The sequence below is a fragment of the Podarcis filfolensis genome (genome assembly GCF_964270895.1).
Source record: "Podarcis filfolensis genome assembly, chromosome: 5".
NCBI lineage: Eukaryota > Metazoa > Chordata > Lepidosauria > Squamata > Lacertidae > Podarcis > Podarcis filfolensis.
Genome location: NC_139608.1, coordinates 49,997,886 through 50,024,466, shown reverse-complemented (window position 1 = coordinate 50,024,466; position 26,581 = coordinate 49,997,886). Strand labels below are relative to the sequence as shown.

Genomic DNA, 26,581 nt, shown 5'->3' with positions numbered 1-26,581 from the left:
TCATGAATGGTAAATTTGCATGTGCACAAAGCAGAATCTACATAAGCATCTATGATACAGACCCACTACACCAGAGCTTTCCAAACTTTTCATGTTGGTGACACACTTTTTAGACATGCATCATTTTGCAACACAATAATTCAATTTTCCTAGCAAACCAGAGGTTAAACTAACCCCTTTCCAGCCCTGAGAGGTGTGTGGGGAGCATTTGTGCAACAAACCTACAAACTGCAGCTGACACACTAACGTGTCGCGACACACAGTTTGGAAAGTTCTGCACTATACTTTTTGGCATCTATTCCCAGGACTTTCTCTCCACACCTGAATAATTGGGGGTTAGCACCACAGTTCAAATCAGTCGTAAAGAAAGCTGCTGCCTGGACCCAATGTCACTTCAAAACCCAGTTAGACTCACATGACAGTAGTTGCTCTTATATTTTCATCCTGATAAAACTGAAACTGTTTGTTCCACCTCCTCCCACAAAAAAATCTTCTGATGCCTTCAATGTTTTACATGACTTATCAAAAATAATTGCTAGCAGCTCAGTATGTTCATTGTTTATCCCCTTAAGATCTGAAGAAGCATCTACAGTTGCCCAACTTATTGAAATAGTTCAAGGTTTGGTTTGTTTATGCCAGTTTCTGGCTATTTTAAATACTCCCTTGTTCCTTATCAACACTACAAATGACAGTTCATTTTCTGCCTAAGTTTTTGTGAATGCTTGTGTTTTCTTATTAAAAGTTGCACAATGATTCTAAGATATCTAAACAGCAACATTTATCTACAGAAGGTCTAGAAAGACTTTCCCCTCATATTTGTTTTTCCATTCCATCCTTGAGTCCTGATTTGCTAGATCTCAAAACAAGAGTTATCTTTTATACAGCTATAGACTTTTTGTTTGGCTGATCATAAGATATATTGTCGTTGTCCCCACACACGCACACACAGCCCGTTGCTTCCTTCGTTTTCAGAGTGACATAATTATTAATGTTGATGTTTATATTTATTTAAAGGCATTTATAACCTACCCTTTAGCCAAAAAGTTTGGAAGAACCTTAGACCAACTTCAAAACCACTGTTTAAGGTACTGGCTTGTTCTAACCCAGGTAATCATAGTTTCCCAATCTGAATGAAATAGAAACGGGAATATATGTTTAATTGAAGACTTGTGGGTTTAATCACAGTGGGCTGAGAGAAGGGGTTGTTTGGATGGACACAAGGCTTATTTGTGTCTCAGCTTTCAAAGCTAAGAAATGATTATCTAAACAAGTATGTGAATAAAGTTTAGTTCTGAGAGGAATTAAGCAAGCGTAGAGTACAACACCCAAAGTATGTACTTTTGTGTTAAGGTAGAAGGGTGTGCTGGGAGTCATGGAATGGGATTCACCTAACTAGTCACATCAGTGGAAGCCCTGCACAATGACTTCTGCGAATGCAATAGCACTTTCCCCCCTTCTCTCCTACCCCACATGCCCCCCCCAAAAAAAAATTGGCTTGGGGGCTGGGATAACTTAAACAGAATGCGGGTGAGGATAGGGGGAATCATTACATCTGGCAAGCTGAAATGCTTGCACAGACAGAATCATTCGAAGAACACAACACTGAATTTCACTCATGGAGCCAGACTTCTCATATTACAGGTGAAGAAAGGAATAGCATCTCAACTAAAGGTCCTTTTTTCATTAAGAAATTATGTGGCACTCAGGTAAATATTTCTGAGTCATCCCTATAAGCTTGCCTATGTTCATGTGAACACAAAAGGAAGTGTCATTGTTCAATGCAGGGAAAATCAAACCACGCCATTAGTTTGCCCAATTTATATGAACTGATTTGTATTTGGCCTCTCATTCATACCAAGTTACAATGTTACAGTCTTTGCCTAGAAAGGGTTTTCCATAGAGTGAACATGTATAATAAGCCTACTCAGCTAAAGTTCCTGAAACATTGCACTCAAAATTTGCAGTTAAAAACTGGGTGTAGGGAGTAAGTTGCAGGAGACGTATTAAATGTCTGTATCTTAAAATTTAGTATAGATTTAGCAATATGTGCCTAGTATATTAATATAATGTTGCCTTTTTATGTCTGAATAAATCCAAATAGTTTAGATTGCTCTGGCCTGCTAGAAACTATTTGCTAAATAGCAACAATTTCAATCACAATGTCAAGAATTATACTGAAGATATATGAGCTTTGTATATCCCAGAAGCAACCAGAATTTCCCTTTTTGGATACAAAGATATGGTTTAACGTTACCCAAAAAAAACCTAGCAAATTATCTGACGTTACAATAGCCAAGAAATCATTCACATTATTCACAAGCTTGGGAGGTAATCTAGTTTTATACCACATTTCTGTATATTGAACACAGCTACAAGCGGAAAGGAATCCCCTGTCACACACCCAGATTGGGAACACATATACCCCCCATCGTGTGCACACAGAGAGCTACACTGGCACTGTGTACCTACTGCCATGTGTAGGGTATAAAATGGACCAGGTCTGTTTTTTGAAGGTAAAACAGTGGGCTGCAGGCAACAGCAAATGATTAAGCAAGATGAGCTTTAACACACTTTACATTTCAACTATGTTTTCTGCGGTTTAGCATTCCTGACCTATTTGGAATTTCAGCTTCATTGCTTTCTCAATAAAGATAATATATGATGTGGGGAAAGTCTAAAGTATAATTTCTGTTCATTATCCAGCTGTCCTTGCCTAACAGGCCTTAAATGATATATACTTGTAATGTAATATTCTTGCTTTAGAGCTTCTCTTTTTTTCATTTCCTATCTAGATTTTTTTACCTTTGCATTTCTAAGCACCATGTATGAAATATCACATAACCAGAGATTTGGAACTTTCTTTTCAAAAATCATTACATGCAGTTTTTTCTAATATTTGTTTGCTTTTAAAAGAGAAATATTTATCATTGCTATAAATGTTTTTATCAACTCATGAAAAATACCCACAGCATTTTGATGTGCTTCAGAGGGTTTGCCTTATCGCAAGTAATTTTACTCTGCTGTCAAAAGCACTACTGTATGCCACCGATAACACATAAGTAAAGTCAATCACTTTTGATAATAATCTTCATGTTTCTTCTCAAGGGAACATGTATCAGGGTGGTTAGGGGCAGGTGCAAAGGTGGAATCTTTTTTTAAAATGCAAAAAAGTAAAGTAGTGGTAGATGTTTCCCCCTTCATTTTCTTACTAACAGTTTTATATACTATAGAAAACACGTGAAGCCAGAAAAACATTTTTTAAAAACACAACTTAATAGTAATAAGAGGAAACATTAATGTATTCACATTGTTATGTTAAAGTTAACTGTGGGGAGAATATATATATATATATATATATATATATATATATCCGTTTATAAACGTGGAGAATTGCAAATCCCTAAATGTGTCACTATTGCTGTATCTCACAAATTAAATGATTAAATTAATATTCTCATTTACCATATATTGCCACGTGCATTCAAGGTAGCAGACCAAAAACAAAAACAAAAACACAGGACAATGTCCCTAAATTCACTAGGTGATCTGTGCTTAAATCCTAAACACATTTACCGGGAGTTAAGCTCCCATTGAACTCAATGGGAATTACAGCTGAGTAAGCAAGCTGGAGCATTAAACTGGAGGCCATGTATCTGTTTTAATCCCAGCTCAGGGTGGGCAACACTGAACTATCCCAGAGAGCTATTTTAACAGCAAGGACAGTGAAGATTGGCACACTTTAAAAACTGATATTAGTTCTTATTTAAGAACAATATTTTAGTTCAAGATACATAAACTTAATATAATATGTATATCTTCAGTGGCTCTATCTTAAACTCATCCTGTAAATGTTATTTATTTATTCTGATCTCTTTATACCCTGGACTTCCTCCAATCCAGAGCACAGCACAGCTTCATATAAGAAATCATTAAACCACCGTCTAAAATTAAAAAAGCCATAAAATCATTACATTACATGAAAGTACAACAGAACATCAGTGTAAAACCTAAAGGGACCACACACACACCAATTATTAACAGAAAACCAATTATGAACCAAAAGCCTGGAAAAACAAAAATATTTTCAATTGATGTATAAATATAACCACCAGTTCAATAAATAGGAGACCACCACCAAGAACGCCCTGTCTTGCATCACAACCCTCTATCTTTCATTAAGGAGGCATCCAAGAGCAGTCATGCTGGAAGTGCACTTGCACTTTAGACCATACTTGTTTAACTTTTTGGATATATCCATAGTGAACGAAGTTTTGAGATTAGCTACAATAGTTAAGGATTTTTATTATATTCTTCTTTTGAGAAAGATTGAACAACTACTTAATATTCATAAACTTTGCTATGTCTGGAAATCCAGTAGTTTAGACAAGGCTTTTAAGATGAAGATGATGATGAATAAGAGGTAGCTCAGGTGTACTTTTTCCTAGATGATAACCCTGCAATTCCCAAATGGCCATGTAAGAATATTTCAGAGAACTCTAGATGATGTGGATTGTCAGCAAAGGCTTAAACTATGTGCTTGATTGGCCAAACCAATTTGTAAAGCAGGTGGTTCTATTACTTTCATTATTTCTCTTTCCAATTATATTATACGACTTCGCAATTAATTTATGATGAAGTTTATTTCGTATGTATTTCAAGCATCTGATTATAATGTGACATTTACATTTTGAAGGCACCAAAAGAGCAAATAAATGGTTACAAAGCAGTGTCATTAATGAAACTGCCACATATAAATACTCACCACACTGCAGTTACTGTTTGCAGAAATGCACTTCTTGTCATCACACCATTGACAGCCATTTGTATTGGCAGTACAGCTGGCACAGTCTGCATATCTGTAACATCTGTCATCTGCCGCAGCTATAATACAAACGAAAGACATGGTGAAGCATCAAGATGAGAGACAAAGGATGTTGCACTTTTTAATTCACGCATTTTTTAACAGCTGCTGGAAACAATATCCAGCATTTATTCATTGTAAGTATGACCTTCAGTCTGAGAATAAAGTTTCTTAACATGAAGCTAAACATGTTAACTATATGTTATTTATACCCCATTATCTGTCTGCAACACTTTTCTTGAAGGATTTCTGCCAATAAAAAAAAAAAAAATCCTTCTTGAAACAAAATCCAAAGCATGAGATGTGCCCAAATACTGTATACAAATGTGCTAGAAACTATTTTTTGTGCTGTCTTCTTCATTTATTTAGCAAAATGGGGATGGCTATTTAATTTTACTTTATTGCACAATTCAAAACAAGCATTTACCTGGACTGAGAAACTAACCAAAATGGATGCTTTCTGTGGCTGACTTGTGTATCACCAGAACCGAGCTAGCCCCTGAGATAGTGGTCGGCCACATCTTCTACTTATTTTGTAACCCTATGGTGAGCCAAAGACATATATCCAAATATGAAAAAAAGCTCAGAGTTGTGAACTTTGTGCCCCTTTGCCTCATTTTACACTCACAGCAACTCTATGAAAATGTTAAGCTGTGAAATCACAGCTGGGCCAAGGACACCAACTGTGCTTCATGGCCAAAAGGGGATTTGAACCCAGATCTCCCCAGGCAAAGCTAAATGTTTATTTATTTACAATATATATCACGTTTCAGGTGGACATCATGAAGCATATAACTGGCATGCAGACTATAGCCATTTAATTTGTAACACCTATGCTGGGCTTCAGTTATAGCTGCCATTGACATACATTTTATTTATCTATTATGATTTATTAAATTTGTATACTGCTCTATACTCACAGGTCTCAGGGTGGTTCACAACATAAAAAAAAATTTACTACTACTACTACTGATGATGATGATGTATAATGCTAAAATAGGGAGAAAGGGAGAGGTAAAGAGATAAAAGTTTGCTGACAAACAATATATTTGGAGGGTGGGTTTTCTTCAGGAAATAAAGTCCTAGATAAACACAGACGTCTTGGAAGAAATGGAGTAGCTACAATTTAAGTGACTCCAAATGTAAGGTGGGTGAGGGCTGGGAATGCTGCGAATACTGGGAATGCAACTTGAATGCTGAACTGCAGTTTAGTGTGCTCTCAGAAGGTCGTTTTCTACCAGTACCTTGGCAGGTGAAATGCTATTAAGTAAACTTGTGGATCAGAAATAACTGTGTCTCACTGGTTTTCAGCTACACTACAGGAATGGGCTTAACCATACAAAAGGCTAATAAAAAGAGGTTCTGTTAGAAAAGGACCTATTGAGAGATCAACGTGTAGGATTTAAATCAGTGTTCAAAAAGAGGCCTGCTTGATTCAAAATAAAATGAAATCTGTCTTAAAGTATTCATAGAAAAGTTTAATTTATCACAAGCGTCATACAAGCTCAAAGAGAAGCAATCATTTTAATCATTTCACCAAGGAAAACCATGAGAGGCAGACCATGAAATACTATCAAGAGGTTACTTCAGGAAAAAAGCCACCTGCCTGAAGCAAATTTACGTCAAAATTCAACTGCAGCCTCCTGCTTCAATCATGTCATCACACTCTCTCCTATATTTGAAACCCTTTATTACATTCTGATCCTTGACACATTCATTTCTAACTCTTCTCCTTATCACAAAGCCCATGATGGCCTTTCTTTATGCTTTTGAAGCATCTCATCCTTACTCTTACACTTTTCAAAGACCTTTCATTTTACCTCACCTTTCAGTCCAGTATTCACGTCTCATCTCTTTACCTTTTATTAATGAGGTTCTCAATAACTAAAGAACTGTTTTGTCCTTATTCAAGAAGTATCTTCTTGTGCCCTGAAAAAGCCCTTACAATATATCATCCCCAATTCATACCACTTCTCAAATATTTTCCGGTTTTACATGCTTTGAGCTGTTTCCCTTGCAATATATATATATATTTTCCTTTTCTAACTGTTTTTTAAAAGAAATGAACTGTATCTTTGTAATATTAATGCGCTACAGTAGAATTAATCCTTATTGATTCTAAACCCCCCTCTCCCCAACTTTTACTAATTACTCCTTCCTGCTGCATCTCCACTACCCCCTCTCTCCTAGAGCAGCTCCCTCAAGAACAGTTGGTGGGGCAAGGCTACAGGAGCTATACAGTGGCAGAATGGGCCAGAAAGTCCTGCGCACAGGCCTTCGCTTGCATATTTATGGATAAAAGACTGTGAGGTTGTTATTTTTTCTTTCAATACTGGTATATTTCCTAATGAACTACTAAAATAATACTGAAGGAAATTGATGGTAATCTACAAACTTCAAGTACAGTAGTACCTCGGATTACGAACTTAATCCGTTCCAGAAGTCCGTTTTTAAACCGAAACCGTTCTTAAACCGAGGTGCGCTTTCCCTAATGAGGCCTCCCGCCGCCAGTGCCCTTCCACTGTTCGACTTTCATTCTTAGAGCGAGGTAAAGTTCACAAACCGGGACACTACTTCCGGTTTTATGGAGTTTGTAAACCGAATAGTTCATAAACAGGGCTGTTCTTAAACTGAGATACCACTGTACTAATTTAATATGGACGTTATTCAATTTGGTTGTGTATTTTTTGATGTGTTTTATTTATTGTTTGACTATTTCTTTTTGTTATGTACTGAAGTTCTCACCCTGGGCCAGCAGGGGGATACTGTAGATAGTTTTCACTCAGGTCCACATATGCAAATAGGGGATTGAAAGTGACGTTCAGTGATTGGATGGTTACAGAAAATGGTTACAGTTGCGTTGTAGTGGAGCTCTATATAAGCAGGCTGGCTGAACCCTTCAGTTCAGTTCTGTTCTGTGAATAAACAAGAGCTGTTTGAAGAATCGCTGTGTCGTCTGATATGCTCACCCACAACTTAACACTTTTTATATTTGTAATTATGCAATTTCTTTCATGTTGTAAGTCTCCTTGAGCATGGTTTTAACAATATAAAGGTGGCATACAAATAAAAGGATGTATGTATGTATGTATGTATGTATATCTTTATATGGCACTCAGCAGAGGTAAATCATATTCAGTTTACGAAAGGAATTATATATTTAGCTGTGCTTATTTTTATCTGTAAGATGCCCTGAATCCCTGTCAGAGAAAAAGGCAGGGTATAATAAATATATTATTAAAATAATATATCTACATTGATTCTTTTTTTACCTGGGACTAAACACCTTTATAGATGCTAATAAACATTTCTAGGAATACCTTTCAAATTTATACAGAACCTGCATAGAAAAGGGGAAGTGGGATTATGGCTGCTGACCCTGTCCCATACGTGTATTCATCAGAAATGCAAGAGAGCCCATGCATACCAATGCTACATGTACAGATTCTGCCTGCGCAATCATGGATCTTACCTATACAGTGGTACACATGTACACATGTAGGAACTTTGACACATCCTGATGAATATATTTACAGAGTTATGCAACAACAAAAAATCCCCTGTGTTGCAAAACAGAACAATCTGATAAACATAAAGCAACACATAGGCTAATAATATACTAAGAATATTTATATAACACTATCAAACTGTTTCTAAATTCACAATCGGAATATATTTACAGAGCAGCACCAGCACATGCAGTCCCAATCCGTCTGTACTTGCATTTCGTTAAACTTGTAGAAAGTGCTATGATATCATAGCACTGCTATCATTGCTATGATTAAAATAATAATTACCAAGGGACAATTCACTTACCTGTTTTTCTGGGACACTTTGCCCTAAGAATGTTGTTAGCATGACCAGATTCCCACGACACACAGCGGTTTTTGTTCCATAAGCATCTTAACCCTGGCCCAGCAGTTTTACAAAGCTCTTCATCTCTGAATGCTTCACAGTTGGGAGGTTTGTACACAAGGATGTCATTTAACAGAACGCTTGAAAAACCTCCAAATATATACATGGACCTATAAAGTAATAGAAAGTAATATTGTGATTTTAGGACATGAATCATCCAAGGCCACGACTCTTGCCATCTCCATTTTATGTGAGAGAGTATTCACACTTACTAGTCCTAAGAAGTGTGTAGCTAACCTCCTTTCGGAAGATCCCACTGTTTTGGTTAACATCAAAAAGAAATAAAATAAAATATATAGGGTGATGCAGGGGGCAGAGAAGCCTAGCCTGACACTCTGTAGCTCACATTCTCTGGTGAACCTAAAACAATCTCACACTTTTTCAATGAATGTAATCCCAGAATGCTATACGGAATAGGCTTACACAAAAATTTCAAAAAAATCATTTGATCCAGGTGAGGCAGGCACTTTCAAAAGCAGCTCTCTGAGTCTTGAAGAAAGTTGAAGCTGTCTGTTTGAGTGCCTGTCTGCCTCTGCCGTGCATCAAGTTACAAAGAATATCTGAAAACTCTTTTGAAAGTATGTTCACATTTATTAGGAGTTTTGACGTCAGTTATAGCAGGCTGTATCCACTTGTGGGAGTGGTAGGCAGCCTGCACAACCAATCTTTTTCTTTCCCTCCTCCCCCAAGAGTCCCCTGTAGCACCCAATAAACTCTTCCAGAGCTTTGATAGCACTCTTGAACAGTAAGATCTGTATCATGTGGAACTGTAGGGTAGAACTGTCTAAAAATTGGCCAGCAGGATCATGGTAGTGATAAACAACTACAATTATTTTATTGTATGTATACCAATCCATGCTTGTTATCCAATAGATTATACAGTTCTTATAAAGGTGCTAAATGATGCATAGAACAAATTGTACTCTGGCATACTTTGAAATGAAACTCTTCCACTTCCTCTCACCTCTCCTGCCCCTCAAGCACTGATGAATACAGTATATCAATGGTATCGATTTCAAACAGCTTCCAATATTCTTGTGTATGCTAACTATATACCGGTACATTATCACTGCTTTAATCCCACCCCAGTGTAATAACAAGGTCAGGAAGCTAATTATAATTGAACATACTTTTGTTCCAAGGTATACCAAGAAATATCAAACTCCAAATTTAATCATTATACTTTTAAACTTGATGTAGCATAAAGTTATTTTTGAAATTATTTTTTATTTATATTTTGTATTACTGTTATATTTTGGAAATTTGTATCATGTAAATCACAATGAGAGAGCTTTACATAGAAAGACTGTCCGTAACTATTTAAATGAAATAAATAACATAGCATAAGATTTGTAGATCCTATCCAAACAATTTCAGCTCTCTTTCCTCTATCTTCTCAATCAGGTGAACAAAATTGGCAGTCCCCCCCCCCAAACCAAGGGAGTCAGTTCAATGAAACAGAGGTTCCCATGACCCTTTTGTCTTCACAGTGGTGTTGCGAGGCCATATTAGGCCAAAATAAAAGTAAATGGCTGAAAATACCCAGCAAACTTCATAGCTAAATAAGGATTTTATTTCAGGTCTTCCCAGTTCAAGTAGAGTACACAACTCTGGCTTTCATAAGCTCATCATTAATAAGATAACAAAGAACATCAGTTGTTCATTAAAAATGTATATTTAAGATAATGTGTTAGAATATGTTTATTTTCTTTTGACTCATTTTTAGAAAAGTATATTTACCCATTGCTGACAACTGCAGAGTGACCAAATCTGTTCACATCACGATGAAGATTAGGTTTTGGAAGAATTTTCCATTCATCACAAGCTAGTAAGACAAGGTAAGATAATATGATTTCCTCTTACTAAGGTTCAAGAAGATATAGCTCAGTATTAGAAATAACTGACATTTTGAAATCAACAACCACTAGCATTTACTTTCACTTGTCCCAAGTACTTCATATGCACCCTCCCCAAAATAAGGACATAAGGCACATACATGTATGATAGGTTAAAGGAAGCTTCCCATAGAAGCTTCTGTGTAACCAGAAAGGCCTCCAACATTTTCTCACTTTTAGTACTTAAAGGATACCCAGCCAAGATGTGGGGATTCAGCAGTGACATAATGGCCAGGGCTGTCCAGCCCCCAGCTACTTGGTTGGGGAGGATCCAGCTGAAGAAGGTGCTCATTCCTGTTCTAAATAAATTCATAAATAAAACCAAACTGGAAGTGTGAAGGAATAGCACTGTTCAATCATCCGATGTTGTGTGTCATATTCCTTGTTGTAAAAGGATTGGACTTGCTCTAAGGGATCTGAGTATAGTGGCATGTTTGAAGATGCCATCGATTTTTCAAATAGACACAAAGTGATGCCTTATTAAATACTGATAATCAAATAACCATACTGATGTGCTGCTAAGATGAAGGAGGCTTTCATTTTGAAGGGGTTTTTTTAGTTCACACACCACTATAACAGCAGCGTATTTTGCAATGTGATAAAATCCTCATTAAATGTGGTTTTGTTTTTTTAAATCCTTAACATGAAATAGCATTAAAATCTCAGAAGTATACTACCAGAGGTCCTAAACCAAAACTGGAGGACCATCATACTTAATCATTGGTCAGGTTGTCTGGGGCTGAGAGGAGCTGGAGTACCAACAACATATGAAGGACCACAAGTTCCCCATCCTAAACCAAAGTCTGGTTGCTGTTGTGCTATCTCAGATGCATTGGTTCAATTCTCACTTCCTGAGAACACTTATCCTAAGCAAACCAGATCAATATTTACACTACAACATAACTCTGCAACCAATCTATATTATCTCCATTTTTGTCCAAGATTCTCACTTTCGTGGTCTCATGCCCTTGCTAGTCCTTTCATTCAATGATTCCATATTAAATCAGGCAGTTATGGCCTCTGACCAGAAGCTATGCTATCCTTCAACATCAACACACACCCTTTCAGACCCTTTCTTGCTTGCAGAAAGCAAGTTATCGGTCTGCCTTATGGCTCAACACCTGTGCAAATAAAAAACTAGAATGTGTCAATTAAAAACCTTCACCTAGACTCCTCAGTAGACCATGAACCTGCCAAGATTACTGTGGTTCATAATGTCACTATCTTCCTATTAGTGGGACAGGCAGTAATAAGTAGCATCAGGAATGTCTGAGCATTAAAAGAATGTCACCACCAATAATAGCGCAACAATGAATGGGTGCAGGACAAGGCTTGGGTGGTATTAAGAACGGGTTGTGTATTTCCCATATTCCAATGCATGAAACCCCTAGATGCACTTATACTATTTAGATTGCATGAGCCTCAGATAGTTATATTATTTATAGGAAAATAAAAGTGATGAACAATTATGAATTCTATTTCAGGAACATTTTTTCATGAGAACTATACAAGGCAGACATATTTTATCACAACAGCTTCCCAGCAAGATCCTTCAATTATGCTATAAATTCAAGTGTCTTCCAGTTCCTATATTTCAGTGGATGTTTCAGACAGCTTACTGGAGCACATAAGAAGATCTATGTGTATAGTGACCGGGGAGGGGGGGAAGCCTGCAAATAAAAGCCACACACACAATACATTTTCATTTGATCAGGCGGCGGGCCAGCTCAAGGGCTTTCTTTGCATTCTTTTTCTTAGGGGGTAAAAAGGTGGGATTTAGCATTGACCAAAAAAACCACACAAATATAATTATTAAAAGCCAAGTTTAAGATAAGGAAACCTTGCAGCCTCCAGATATAATAATTCCTTGCTTGCTCGTGTTATTTGTCAAACTGGCAGGTCTTTTCAATAGAGGATAGAAAGAAAAAGAAACATGATATAAATAGCCTTTCTTCTTATCTTCCCTAGCCTTCTCAATAACTGCTGAACATTGAACAGAGCTCTATGCTAGAAAAATAGTTTTGCTTAGCTTTAAAAATCCCGAGTATAGCTTTTCTATGAAGCACATATTCATTCACATCAAGTGCATTCATTTCAAAGCAGATATACACTTAACACAGGCTACAATATTATTTGTCTTCTGTGCAACCGGTTTCAACCAGTCCTTGCCTAAGGCAAACCATGTGAACGTTTAGACAGTGTAAAATGTATACAAGTCTGTTCGCTTTAGACATATATTCCAAATACATATATTTCCAAGGTAAATTTATTAGTATGTGTACACCTTCTCTGATCAAAGTGACCTCAGGGACCTCAGAAATTCAACTAATTATAAATGGTATTTTATAAAGCATTGCACTAGAATGGAATTATAGGAGGTGCACACATTACATTCAGATAATTGAGTTTCACTGAAAATAAAAAATTACTTCCAGCTTGTCTGTGCCGGGGACTACCAGGTAACATCACTCACTGTGGACTTAAAATATCTGTTTGTTTGGCTTAGTGCTTCAGGACTCTGGATGGCAAGACAACAAATAAAATATCGTTGAAGTTTGGCACAAGTATAGGAAACTTCTTTTCCAGTTTACTTCATGTCAAATAAATCCCTGTCTTTATTCGTGTCATAAAAAAGGGCCCTTTCTCAGCAAAACACAAAGCCAGGCCTGTTTGAAATAGCATACAATAAATTTTAACTACAGGTATAACAGTCTACACTACAGCCTACATATAACAAAAGATTCTCCCCCAAACACCCTTAAAAAACAAAGAAGCTTGGTTTTCTCAACTAAATGAAGCAATTGGTGTCCTATATGGGTATGATGTTGTTTTTCTAATGCTGAAGCACTAAAGCCAATTTGCTGCTGCAGATTGCACCAGAGCTAAATTTATGACTTCTAAGTACTCACAAATACATAAAATGTAATTAATTGCAACTGCTACTTTACATTTTGGGAGAAAACAGGTCAACAATTCACTCAATTACAATCTTTTTGTACAAAGGTAGGTCGTCCCCCACTCCATTTTTTCTTATCAACATGAGTAAGGGTTTGTGGCAATATTGATATTAATTGTTGCTTTAAAAAGATATGGAGCACCTCTATTTCAGCTGTGAAAAATCTATTTTAATACCAAGAAAGGAAACAGTTAAACACAAACAAAAATAAAGTAATTCACAAAACACCAGTTTCAGTACAGAAACTTCCTTCCATATAGGAAAAACTATATTAGATTCATTTCAGTAAACCTAATGTAAGTTTATAAACCCATGGTTTATACATACACAAAAACCCCAACACCTTGCCACTTTATCATGCTCTTATGAACTAGCATCAAATTCTTTGGCATCTACCGGGATATAGTCTACCTGGAAACCCTTATGTACGCCACCCTGAGTTCCATCATGAGAGTGTAATAGAGAAATATTTTGGAGGGGGTCCAGGTTTCTGAGAAAAGCTTTTAGAATTTAGAAGGGCAGGCACATTAGCTGTGGTTGAGAGAGGCACTGCGCTGCGCTGTGCCTCTCCCAACTGTGGCTCCTATGCCTGCTCTTGCGAGCGGCAGAGGCTGTGGCAGAGGAACGAGCGGCCCAAAAGAAGCCCTTTCGGGCTGCTCCTGCCTCCTCCTTTGCCACTGTCGGTGGCAGTTGCGGAAGAACGAGCAGCCCAAAAGCAGCCCTTTCGGGCGGCTTGTTCTTCCTCTACTGCCACCACCACCAGGTTTGTGGTGTGGTGAACCGGCTTATACTTGAGTCAGTAAGTTTTCCCAGTTTTTTGTGCTAAAATTAGGAGCCTTGGCTTATATTTGGGTCGGCTTATACTCAAGTATATACGGTACTTAATAAAGCAAAATATGAAATTCTAAAAGCTTTTCTCAGAAACCTGGACCCCCTCCAAAATATTTCTCCATTACACTCTCATGATGGAACTCAGGGTGGCATACATAAGGGTTTTCAGGTAGACTACCGTATTTTTCGCTCCATAGGGCGCACCGGACCATAGGGCGCACCTAGTTTTGGGAGGAGGAAAACAAGAAAAAATTATTCTGAATCCCAGAAGCCAGAACAGAAAGAGGGATCTTGCTTCTGGGATACCGTGTGGCTGTTCTGGCTTCTGGGATAACCGCGCCAAGCCTCCCCCTGCCCAAAGAGGCTGCGCAGGGCTAAGGCAGAAGGCAGGACAGGCGCGTCGCTCAAGGGGCGCTGCGCCTTCTCTCTCTCTGCGCAACGCCTCTCCGTCACAAGAGAGGCGCTGCGCAGAGAGGGAGAAGGCGCAGCGCCCTTCAGCGAAGCTGGAGAAGGAACAGAAGGAGACCCTTCTGTTCCTCCTCCGGCTTCCAGGACAGGCGTGTCGCTCAAGGGGCGCTGTGCAGTTCTCTCTGTGTGTGCAGCGCCTCTCCTTCACAGGAGAGGCACTGCGCAGAGAGGGAGAAGGCGCAGCGCCCCTTCAGCGAAGCTGGAGAAGGAACAGAAGGAGACCCTTCTTTTCCTCCTCTGGCTTCCAGGACGCTGCGAAGCCGGAGGAGGAACAGAAGGAGTCCCTTCTGTTCCTCCTCCGGCTTCCAGGACAGGCGCGTTGCTCAAGGGGTGCCGCACAGTTCTCTCTCTCTGCGCAGCGCCTCTCCTTCACAGGAGAGGCGTTGCGCAGAGAGGGAGAAGGCGCAGCACCCCTTCAGTGAAGCTGGAGAAGGAACAGAAGGAGACCCTTCTGTTCCTCCTCCGGCTTCCAGGTCAGGCACGTCGCAGCGAAGCCAAGGAGCCTGCATTCGCTCCATAGGACACACACATTTCCCCTTCATTTTTGGAGGGGAAAAAGTGCGTCCTAAGGGCGAAAAATACGGTATATCCCAGTAGATGCCTGCCTTTGCGAGAGGCGGGCGGTGGGACCAGTGGCAAGAAAGGGCTCCCTTTTGGGCCACTCGTCCCTCCACCGCTTCCACCTGCCTCACTCAAGTATAAGCCATGGGGGGCTTTTTCAGCATAAAAAATGTGCTGAAAAAGTCTGCTTATACTTGAGTATGTACGGTAAGTTTCTAGTATTTAGAGTCATAAAGCAACATGTTGGCAGCTTGGGTTTATTTTAAAACATTCTTACCATATCTCTCCAAATGTCAAAGCAACTTTCAGAAAATAAGCATTGCAAAAAAAAAAAAACAAAACACATCCATAGAAGCAACACTGTTTACTCACCAGCCAAAGGCTTACTAGAGGAGAAAGTCATAGAAGCAGAATAGCTCTGAACCTCATTGGGCAGGTCATTTCACAAATGCAACCAAATGTGGTAAAGGCCATGTTCTGTGTCACAGATTTCCTTAAGTCATACACTGTGAACACATGGAAAAGGACAGTTCCTTCGGTGTGTGGGCCCCAGGCTGAGTCAAGGTCACTCTGATGTTGAGCAACTTTGTCATCAAAATGTGAGGCCAGTCAGTCACAGCATGTCCTTCAAAGGTTCCAGGGGTCCTTTCCCTGTCATTGCAAGGATGCAATGCAGGCTGCGGAGTAAGCCCTCTTTGTTGCCCACACTGCCAGGTAGGCAGGATTATGAGCACTGACCTATGATTGATAGATTTTGTAGTGAGACTTGCACCATTTGTCTAGTCTTCATGCAGCTTGCTCCCAAGGAAACATTCAACTTTCGCAACCCAAACTTCACCAAACAATGGTCCAGTCATAACAAGGGAGAGCAATGCATGCTATACCTTCAGTCCATCTTTCTTATTATTTGGGGGAAAGACTACATCAAGGGCATGCCCTGCTTGATATGTTGGAGAGAAGACTCTTTGAGGAAGCCTCATGGTTGCCACTGAAGCCATTAAGTCTCAAGCTAGCCCAATAGAAGTCTATGTGTGGATTATCACCCTTGAGTCATCCAACACCACACTGAAAACTGTTTCAACCAGCTCAATCAGGGAAGCCACCCACTCAACCTTTCAGTCTGATCTCACACTATACCAAGTACCCAGGTGGCACAGCTGAGTTAGATCAGGGCCACCCAGCTCATCCATCCAAGTCCAAGTCAGCCCTTTCATCCACAATCAAATCATGGATGAGCATAGTCTTGATCTGGGCCAACCTGGCATTAAGTAATAGCACCACCTGACTCAATGGAAGGATACCATGAACTGCTGAATGAGTGTAGGGGCTGAGAAGGGGAACAAAGACAAAACATCTAGGCCTCCACCCAAAATGGTAATCAGCCCTCCACCCAAATTATATCTCTCCCTGCCCACAACCACTGAAACTGAGGTATCACTGTAACTCTCTGACGCATATAGACCCAGACACATCTTAGCACCACCATCCAATAACACTTTGTACAGGACAGGTGTTAGGGCCAAAGATGATAAGCTAAGGACTAATAATAACAAGCACATCCTACAGCACCAGGCAGAAGCCTGTAATTAGATTAACTAAACTTGTCTGCCTGCCTCCTGCTCAAGGAAACTGCACCAGAATCAGACACCTGCTGCCTCTGGCTATGTAGCCTCTCACGCTGGGTCAGGGATAACAGCCCTGCTTGTCCTACAGGACCTGGCCTTGAATCCCTGTGGGGATGCTCCTGTGAATCCCTGAAGTGAGGATCCAAAGAAGAAAATCCCTTTGGCATTGACCTCACTGTACACAGCTAGGTCTGCTTTATAGTTCAGTAAAGGTTTTGGCCCACACACATATTAGCTGCACATAGTAATCAGATAACAATCCTCAGCAATCAGCAAACACCTCACTCTAACCTTCAAGCACACAAAGCAAACAGGCAAACAGGCAAAAAATTACACTGATGTGGTCAAAAAACATCCAGACCAGGCAGGGGCAGGATGGTGCCAAGCAGCCCCTCTGTAACAGTGAGTATCTCTGAAGAATAAAGCAGTAGCTACATTAAATTAGTGTATTTAAACTACAATTGTCATGAATTTGAAGTAGAAACTAACATTTAAGCAGAGAAGTATGTGATCAATAGTTTCCAACCACTGTTGAGTCTTATATTCATGTACTGGTGCTGAATTCTACAGTAGGTTGGTCTAGACTCAATTTAGGATTCTAGAGTGACTTCCCACCCCCAGAAGACTCAGTTGACTGTCCCAGGTACAACCTCTGGCTTCTCCAGGCAGGCCTGGGAAAGGCTTCTTTCTCAGAGTGCTGCTGCCAGTCAGTGTAGACAATGCTAAGCTAAGTGGACCAATGGCCAGGCTTACTATAAAGGCAACTTCCTATGTTTAAAATCTATACTAACCTGTGAGGCCCTGGGCAAAGGAAAGGGACTACAGGGCAATTATAAGCTTTAAAAATGCAATTTGGGTATCATCTGAATTAATACGGTTGTTTTTAATCAAACACATAATGGACTTGGGTGAAACTGCTTATCTCTGATGTACACATATTGCTATTTTTAGAAGTGAGAATTTTCACTCACAAACATAGGAGTATGTTTTTAATCTGGCCAAGGGAATGGCGTGGAAGATTAAACTTGCATCTAATTAATCTTTACATGAATTTTAAAATAATAAAGAAATTATATCTGTTCCATTTGTATTCTATCAGATTAATAATGCATGGAAAATGAGACTGGTAAAAATTATATATAATATATGTTAAGTGCTTTAATTATCTAGGAGCAGAAATAATGTAACATTACAGTCTTCAAAATAAAGCAGATTGTTAATTTTTATGTAAAAAAAATAAAGATAAATTATGCAAAGTGTCTAGCATTACATTCATGACTGTCCCAGTACACACATAGTTGATTTCCATTTCTATATTATGTGACAAGAAAATATAACCATTAGAGGTAATCAATTGAAGTGACTCATGGGGCCTACACATTTTAATTCAGTGTTACAAAGAAGAAACACAGCCTTTAAACAATTCAATACTTCTTCCCATAATAAATTAATACAGAACTCTCTGTATTAAAGTTGTAATCAAATTCAAACATATTTGAAATATCGATAATGCAGGCAGTTGAAAGAAACAAAATAGGATGTCATGAGTAAAGATGTGTGCTTAAGCAAAATTGGCTCAGGGGAACTGGTCTACATTGGTGTTCTTTTCACTTCAGAAACCAAGCCCTAGGCCAACCCCAGCCTCTCTCACCACCAAAGGAACACAAGTGAACAGCAAAGAACCTGCACAAGCAACGCTGACACCAAACTCTGCATATAGTAAGTAAAATAGAAACACCCATCTTTCCCCCCCTCCACCTCTTTCCCCCTTTTCTTCCTAATGTCTCAACAAATGAAACGGATTTGTAAAAATGTTACATGGGGGGGGGAATACGAGAGAGAGACATTGCACACACTTTTGTAAATCAACAAAATAAGAAAGAAAGAAAGAAAGAAAGAAAGAAAGAAAGAAGGAAAGAAGGAAAGAAAGAAAAAAACCAAGTCTACAAACCAACACTGAAGTACATAGCAGGAAACTTTTAAGCAAACAGCAATTTAAGGAAAGGCTTTCTTCCTGTCATATTTCTTCAGCTCAGTCTAATAAAGTCCTGCTAACGAGGCTGTGACAAATGTAATAAACCTATTCTATATATTTTTGTAAGTCACTGTGAGTTGCCTGTGGCAAAAAAGTACTAATAAGTTTAATAATATAATCTGAAACTTCATATCAGGACCCACTTTATGTGTTTTCAAAAACATCTGGGTATATGCTGATTTCAAATATCAAAGAACTATTAGAAAAGACTGCGTCACTAACAGTAGGCACATTTTCCTACTCCCCAATATAAACAATAACTTTTGCTAAGAAAATTCAACAGGATTGTGAGAATGCCAAACGTGGAGGTTTTCCAGATCCTGCAGTGCTCTTTGTAAGAACATACAAAGAGCACTGCAGGATTAGGCCATAGGCCCGTCTAGTCCAGATGCCTATGGGAAGCTTGCAAACAGAACCTGAGGCTAACAGTGCTCTCGCAATAGTGGAGGTAGCATATAAATATTGTGGCTACTAGCATCATAAATTTAAAGCCATCCAAGTTGGTAGCCATCACTACATCTTGTGGGAGTAAATTCTACACTTTAACTATGTGCTCTGTGTGATGAATTACATTATTTAGTCTACTGTGAATCTTCCAGCATTCATGTTATTGGAAGACCCCAACTTCCAGTATTATTAGGGGGGGAATTTCTCTCTATCCACTTCTTTGACCCTTTGACTCTATCCACCCTTTCCACTCTACAACATGCATTCTGGAGACAACCAGAACTGCTTGTGGAGACTAGTGATCTGATATAGGTCTAGCAGCACTTAATGTGTTTAGGCACAATAATTTTTCCCAGAATATTGATAGCAATGTATATCTCACTGAAAGCAATGCATATCTGATAAGATGCCATTCACACTCAGATGCTCATTCCAGCATGAATTTTGAGGTGCATATCCAATTTGCACCTGTTGCTCCTGATCCAGCTGTTAACAGAAACACAGAAGCTTGCTTATATAGATGGATCTCTTTAGATTGGAGCACACATTTGCTATATTGTTCCTATTCCTTTCAACTTCCCAGCTGGTATTTTCTATAGCCTATATCGTTTCAGAAACCTCCCTTTCCTCCCATTTGTTACTAATCTCATCCATGTGGTTACATTCCCATATTCCTGAAATCCACCTCAATTGGGGGGGGGCCTCAAAAATCTACTTTTAGCTATTTGTCTTTAAGATTACCACATATTATGACATCTTTCTTTGTGTCCAAGAAAAAACTACATAGCATGTAAAGTACTATATTACTGAGAATTACTATATTACTGATAAAACTCTAATGCTTTCATATAATTAAACTGTATATTTTCAACATCATTATGACATTAAATTTTTATTTATTTATTTTCATACATTTATATTCCACATGTCTTCTGTCATAGAACCTCAAGTGGCATTCATGTGGTTTCTAGGCAGTCACCAGAACTAGACCTGCTTAGCTTCAGCAAGTTGGTATGAGTTATAAGTCAGACCATACCTGGGACATGCATTCTAACATGCAGGTCAGTTACATCTGGGTATAACAGTAGTTAACGAGTATTTCATTCAGACTTCAGGAACTATTTCTGGGAGAACCAATTACACAGAAAACTCTTTGCCTAATCAACTTCAGACACATTAGAATGATGCAGCATGCAAGAAAGACACACCCACTGGTCAATGCTGACAGAAATACCTTTATTTATGGAACTGGTAAGTGGTAAAGAAGGGATATATTTAAGGAAAAGACCTGCCAGGACTGGAACCCAAAGTGGAAATAACAGAATTTGGAGAAGGTGTGGACTTTATAATGTATTGAATTTTTGGTGTTATCCACAGGTTTTTGTGGATGGTGTTATTTCCACTTTAACAGCACAATAGCAATAGTTCAAATAGCAGACATTACTAAACAGTTGTAAACAGTTGCATCCTATTTATATAACTTAATAAAGGAGAGACTTGAATTCCTGTTGTTATAAGCCTGAAGCAACAACAAATTGGTTTTGCTTCCACAAACATTCCATATTTGTATCTATCTCAATGCTGTTGTGATAAAAATGTGGCCTGCCCTATTGTAGCAAAAATGTCTTAAAACTAATTTTAACATAGCATAACACATTTTTAAAATGAGATAATGTAAAATAATATTAACAATGCTTTACACATTAAGCCTAGAATTCTTACATTTCAAACACTGACTCTTACATATAATACTTACCTATGTCATAGGCGAGGAAATCAGCAGAAAAGCACTTTGCTCCATTACTTAATGAAGTATCATTATGGGTGTTTCCACCAAAAATTAACATAGCTCCACTGATCAAGACAGCTGAATGGAGATATCTTGCAAAACCACTCTCTTTCAGAATTGTCCTATTGTGCGGGTGGAGGAGAGAACATATATGTAAGGACGTATATATGGATTTAAGAAAAAAATTACAATGGTTTCATTTAGTCCATTTCCAGAGAAGGAACATGGCAGACTGAACCTCTTTTGTTGGCAGGTTGCCAACAGAGATAATTATGTGGTTATTAATGATAGCCAGGCATAAATCTTGGCTAGCAAATTCACTCTGGAGATAAGAATGAACAGAGGATTAACCTCTGATGCTCTGAAAAAGCTGTTTTCTACGTTGGGAGACTGAGAAGCTCTCAATTCCTAGGGGGTGAGCACAGGGCTTTTTTTTCTAGAAAAATAGGTGCCAGTAAGGGAAATTCTTACAATAAGTGCCACAATTTTAAACAGTAACAATAAAGAGGTAGTGGTACTGCGTACCCTTGAGTACCTCCTGAAGAAGAAAAAGCACTGGGTGAGCAACCTATGAGCAGAGGAATCAACACCTTGCCCAAAAGCCATGTAAGAGCCCTGAGGGGCATGATGTCCCTTTCTCAATTTGGTTATAACAGGAATTATCCTTTGCTATTTCCTAACATGAAAAATCAAATAATGTTACATTCATTTTCAACTTGAAAAAAAGAATCATACCACGTCCTGCTGTTTACTTCGTATCTGTAAAGATCGTCAACCAATCCATATTTATTACCAGGCAAAGCTTTGTATCCACCATGAACATAAACTGACTTCGTTGTCTCATCATAGACACTGGTATGGCCATATCCACCTTGTACAATTGCACCTTTTGTTTCAGGAACAAGCCAAGAATTTGACCCTTGGAAAGAAAAATAATATAGCAAAAGAAAAAGGGAAAGAAATCAAATACAATGTTACTCTCACACCATAGAGTTCTTTCATCAAGTAATTAATTTAGAATAATTATGAAACTTGATGCCAAACCCTGTCTACATTACTTTATCCAAGTACTTCAGATATATAAAAATTCACCTTAATGCATTTAAAACATTAATTCATATTAACTATCAAATTTATTTAGCAATTAAAGCAGCATGTGCCCTCCTCAACATCTACCTTTACCAGGTACTGTCTTCACCAGGTACTATGTGTAAGAAGAGAGTTCTCTACATAAGAAAGATGGACAAAACTTATTAAGTCCTTGACATTAGTACTGTTTAGAATAAATAGCTAGAATGCAGAGGATTCTCCGTTAGGCTGCAATAACAGAAGAGGAATCACAAAATTGTAGAATTGAATTGTCCTTTGTAATTGTCCTTTGTAAACATGCATTGGCTTATATGGGCTTTGTACAGGTGAGTACTTACAGTGATAATACAGTGGTACCTCAGGTTACATATGCTTCAGGTTACAGACTCCACTAACCCAGAAATAGTACCTCAGGTTAAGAACTTTGCTTCAGGATAAGAACAGAAATCGTGCTCTGGCAGCACAGTGGCAGCAGGAGGCCCCATTAGCTAATGTGGTGCTTCAGGTTAAGAACAGTTTCAGGTTAAGAACAGACCTCCGGAATGAATTAAGTTCTTAACCCGAGGTACCATTGTATCTTAGATTCTTTTTCTATATGATATATTATATTAACTTAAACATTGACCAAATTGTCCTGTTATATAAAAGTAAAGAATTGGTCATTCTCTGCACTATTTTAAAGCAAATGTAAGTATATTCACAATTTTGTACTGATTTCCAGAAGCAGTGTTTTTGGTGGCCCCATTATTTCCTTGGCCTTCCCAGCTTTACTGGAACAAGAGTTGCATTTAAAGAAAACAATGGTTCCATTTCAGTGTTAATATTTGCATCCCCACATTTTCCTCCAAAAGAAAGCTCGAAGTCATCTAGCAAAAACATATAAAACCTATACAGTAATATAAAAAGAGCAATTCAACACATTTCACAATCCAACTAATACTGTGTCGCGAGAGCTGCAAAATTGATTATAGGCCCTCACCTCGGACACCGATTCTGGGCAAGAGGAACAAGGACAGCAGTTGCAGATCTCAGAATACACTGAGGTGGCTGTTGAAGGTACAGTGTACAGAACAATTCCTGCCACTCCCCAGAAGAGGAAGAGAAGTGTGTTGGCAGCAGGTGGCTCTCTACTGAGGGGCAGAGGCAATAGTATACAGAGGTAACAGATTGTCCTCGGAGGTGTGCTACCTTCCAGGTGCAACGAGGCTGGTTATGTTTTCCTTTTATTTGATAGGGTTCCTTCTTCACACTAGCATTAGCATATCTTTGCATATTGTTTGCGTTTCTAATCAAAAGCTAAAATGTGCATATCAGCGGGCTGATAATCTTTTAATAGGGAGTTTTATAAGCTGCAGTGATGCTGTCAGAAGTAAACACTACTTATTCCAAGGTAACTATCAATACAGTTACAGTCATGAGATCCTAATAAAGTTAGCGTGATGGTGAGTGGGTGGGTGTAATAATAGATCAATACAGCTGCCTACATATTTGGACTCTCCTTGCAACATGGATAAGGATTTTCCTTGGGAGATGGCTATTGCGGCTGTCATCATGAGCTCCTGCACTTCAATTTTTATCAATACACCAGTGGGAACACAGTATCATGAGTACGCATACAGCAACAATGCAAGTTGGAAGATAACATTCAGGAAAGAGAGCATTTGTTTTCTGAACACATGCCAAAAAAGCTCATAATTACCAAGCTGAGTCTGACTCAAGCCAAACGGAGTTTGCCTAGTTTGGATCTCTAGAGTAGAGACAAATATTTTCATATGACCAAGATGAATAAGCCTATATGCATATGAAGCATTGTACTGTTTTCCATTTTGCATTCTTTCACTTCAGCAACATGTAATATAGCTAGATTTATAAGGTTTATGTGTCTTTTTGCTAGTGAATTCTTCTTAAGTATAGCAGCAGGAGAAAAGATTATGGGTAAAATGAACTACATAGAGAAAAGAGCTATAAAAGAAACTTCTTAAGAAGTCTCTGTGTTTGTTGCCATTCCCATCAATATTGTTGAGCTATGTGAACTCTGGCACTGGAAATCATAGCTAAAAGCTAGCCTGGAAATGTGTTGTTGTGTTGTCTGTCATACTGTGAAGTAGCACCTTGAATATTAATTTACTCAGCAAAATTGTAAGATGTAAAGAGTATTTTCATTAAAATCTGAAAGCTGATTTAGCAACTTTACAGAATGACTTAAAAGAAGTATTCATAGATTATTTACATTTTATGCTGCAAGGCTTCAAAGTCTGTAGATTCTCAGTCTACTAGAAACAGGTGGATAGCTCGAGAGGCAGTGACTGTCTCAACAACTTCCAAATTTGTCTCCTTCACCATCTATAAAGCAGCCTCATGTAATTAATTAATTGAATTTATAGCTAAACCTCTAGTCAAAAAAAGGCTAGCAGTACACAAAAACTAGACAGTTCCTGCTGTCAGGTTCATAGTCTAAAGCAGTGATGACCAAACTTGTCCCTCCAGCTGTTTTAGGACTATAGTTCCCATCATCCCTGACCACTGGTCCTGTTAGTTAGGAATGATGGGAGTTGTAGTCCCAAAACAGCTGGAGGGCCAAGTTTGGCCATCACTGGTCTAAAGAGACATAAGTGGTATTAGAAACACTTACATTAACTACTTCTTAGGAAGAGGCCTAGAAATAATTCCCGATTGTTATTCTATGAACATGCTTGTTTTCTCTTTCAAAAAGGTACTTATAACTGTTAAATACAGCTCGGATAAGAATGCACAAGAATCTAGTCTACACACTTCAGATTTCTTAACTACGGACTTGACATCGCCTCATATCCTAAGTGCTTTCCTCTTCTTTTAGACAAAACTCATATCCCTGCTATTTATACCACAGTGAGATAGCTTATCTCTCTCAGTAATTTTCATTTTGAGACATCACATAGTATTTTACTTGATCACATTAGTCACTGATGTCTCCACAGATAAACAAGCCAGAACACCTAACCAGCCCAAGAACCAGCTCAGCATAGCTCTAACTCGGTCTCCTGTCTAAACCCGGAATACACACAATGAGATACATAGAAACAGACCAGTATTTTTAAAATGTTTTAAATTGTGTAGCCTTCAATGTGGGGTTTCTCAGGGCTCAATTTTATCCCCTGTGCTGTTTAACATCATGAAACCACTAAGTAGCGTCATCCAGAGTTTTGGAGTACGTTGTCAGCAATATGCTGATGACATGCAGCTCTACTCCTCCTTTACATCTACAGGTTTGGCAGTGGATGAGCCAGACTATGATCTTGCCTCAGTAATGGACTGGATGAGAGCCAATAAACTGAGGCTCATTCCCGATAAGACTGAGGCATTGTTAGTGGGCAGTTCCCTAGACTGGATGGATGGGAGGTTGCCTCCTCTTGATGTGGTTACACTTCCTCTGAAGGAGCAGGTACGCAGCTTAGAGGTACTTCTCGATCCCTTGATGTCACTTTTGGCTCAGGTGGCATCGCTGGTGTGGAGTGCCTTCCATGAGCTTCAACTGGTGACCCAGCTACATCCCTATCTGGACCAAGAAAGCTTTACTTCTGTTGTCTATGCTTTGGTAATTACTGCAATGTAATTATATATGTGGCTGCTTCTGAAGATGGTTTGGAAACTTTATTTTATGGAAAAATTTCAGTGGACGAACAAAAACAAAAAGGTGGTTAAAACTGTAATACAATATAAGATATGTATATAAGTAATGTTACTATTCCAATGAATATATAATTATTAAGAAGTCACAATAGTTTCTATAAATGTATTCCAAATATCATGCACAATCTGCGTCTAAAAGCAATCTATTCATATGTTGCAAGAGTTGTCATATCTTCTATCCACTTATTCCTGTGAATCAATATCAGTATTTTTGCAGAAGTAAGGGCATGAAATGTCCATCTACATTGACCAGCTGTCAAACTCCATATAATTGTTATGTGGCTTAGGATAATATTATCATCTGACTTTTTTTAAAAAGCTCCCAATTATGTATTTTGTGTTGTTGTTTTATATTTTTATGTTGTGAACCACTCTGTGATGTTCAGATGAAGTATTTATTATAGATTTCTGAAGCAACAAAATTGGCATTAGTTTCCTTA

The 26,581-nt window shown here is 38.5% G+C and overlaps 1 protein-coding gene across 3 annotated transcripts in view; it reads right to left on the bottom strand.

Moving 5' to 3' along the window:
• Positions 1 to 26,581, bottom strand: part of ATRNL1 (attractin like 1) — a 503,181-nt gene that overhangs the window by 384,238 nt on the left and 92,362 nt on the right. For all 3 annotated transcript variants that reach the window (XM_083616673.1, XM_083616675.1, XM_083616674.1), the window contains 5 exons: positions 22,119 to 22,302; positions 21,351 to 21,505; positions 10,517 to 10,601; positions 8,678 to 8,886; positions 4,763 to 4,881 (listed from right to left, as the gene is read on the bottom strand). In XM_083616673.1, coding sequence (XP_083472799.1) covers positions 4,763 to 4,881; positions 8,678 to 8,886; positions 10,517 to 10,601; positions 21,351 to 21,505; positions 22,119 to 22,302 — 752 coding nt within the window. The remainder of the gene's footprint in view (positions 1 to 4,762; positions 4,882 to 8,677; positions 8,887 to 10,516; positions 10,602 to 21,350; positions 21,506 to 22,118; positions 22,303 to 26,581) is intronic.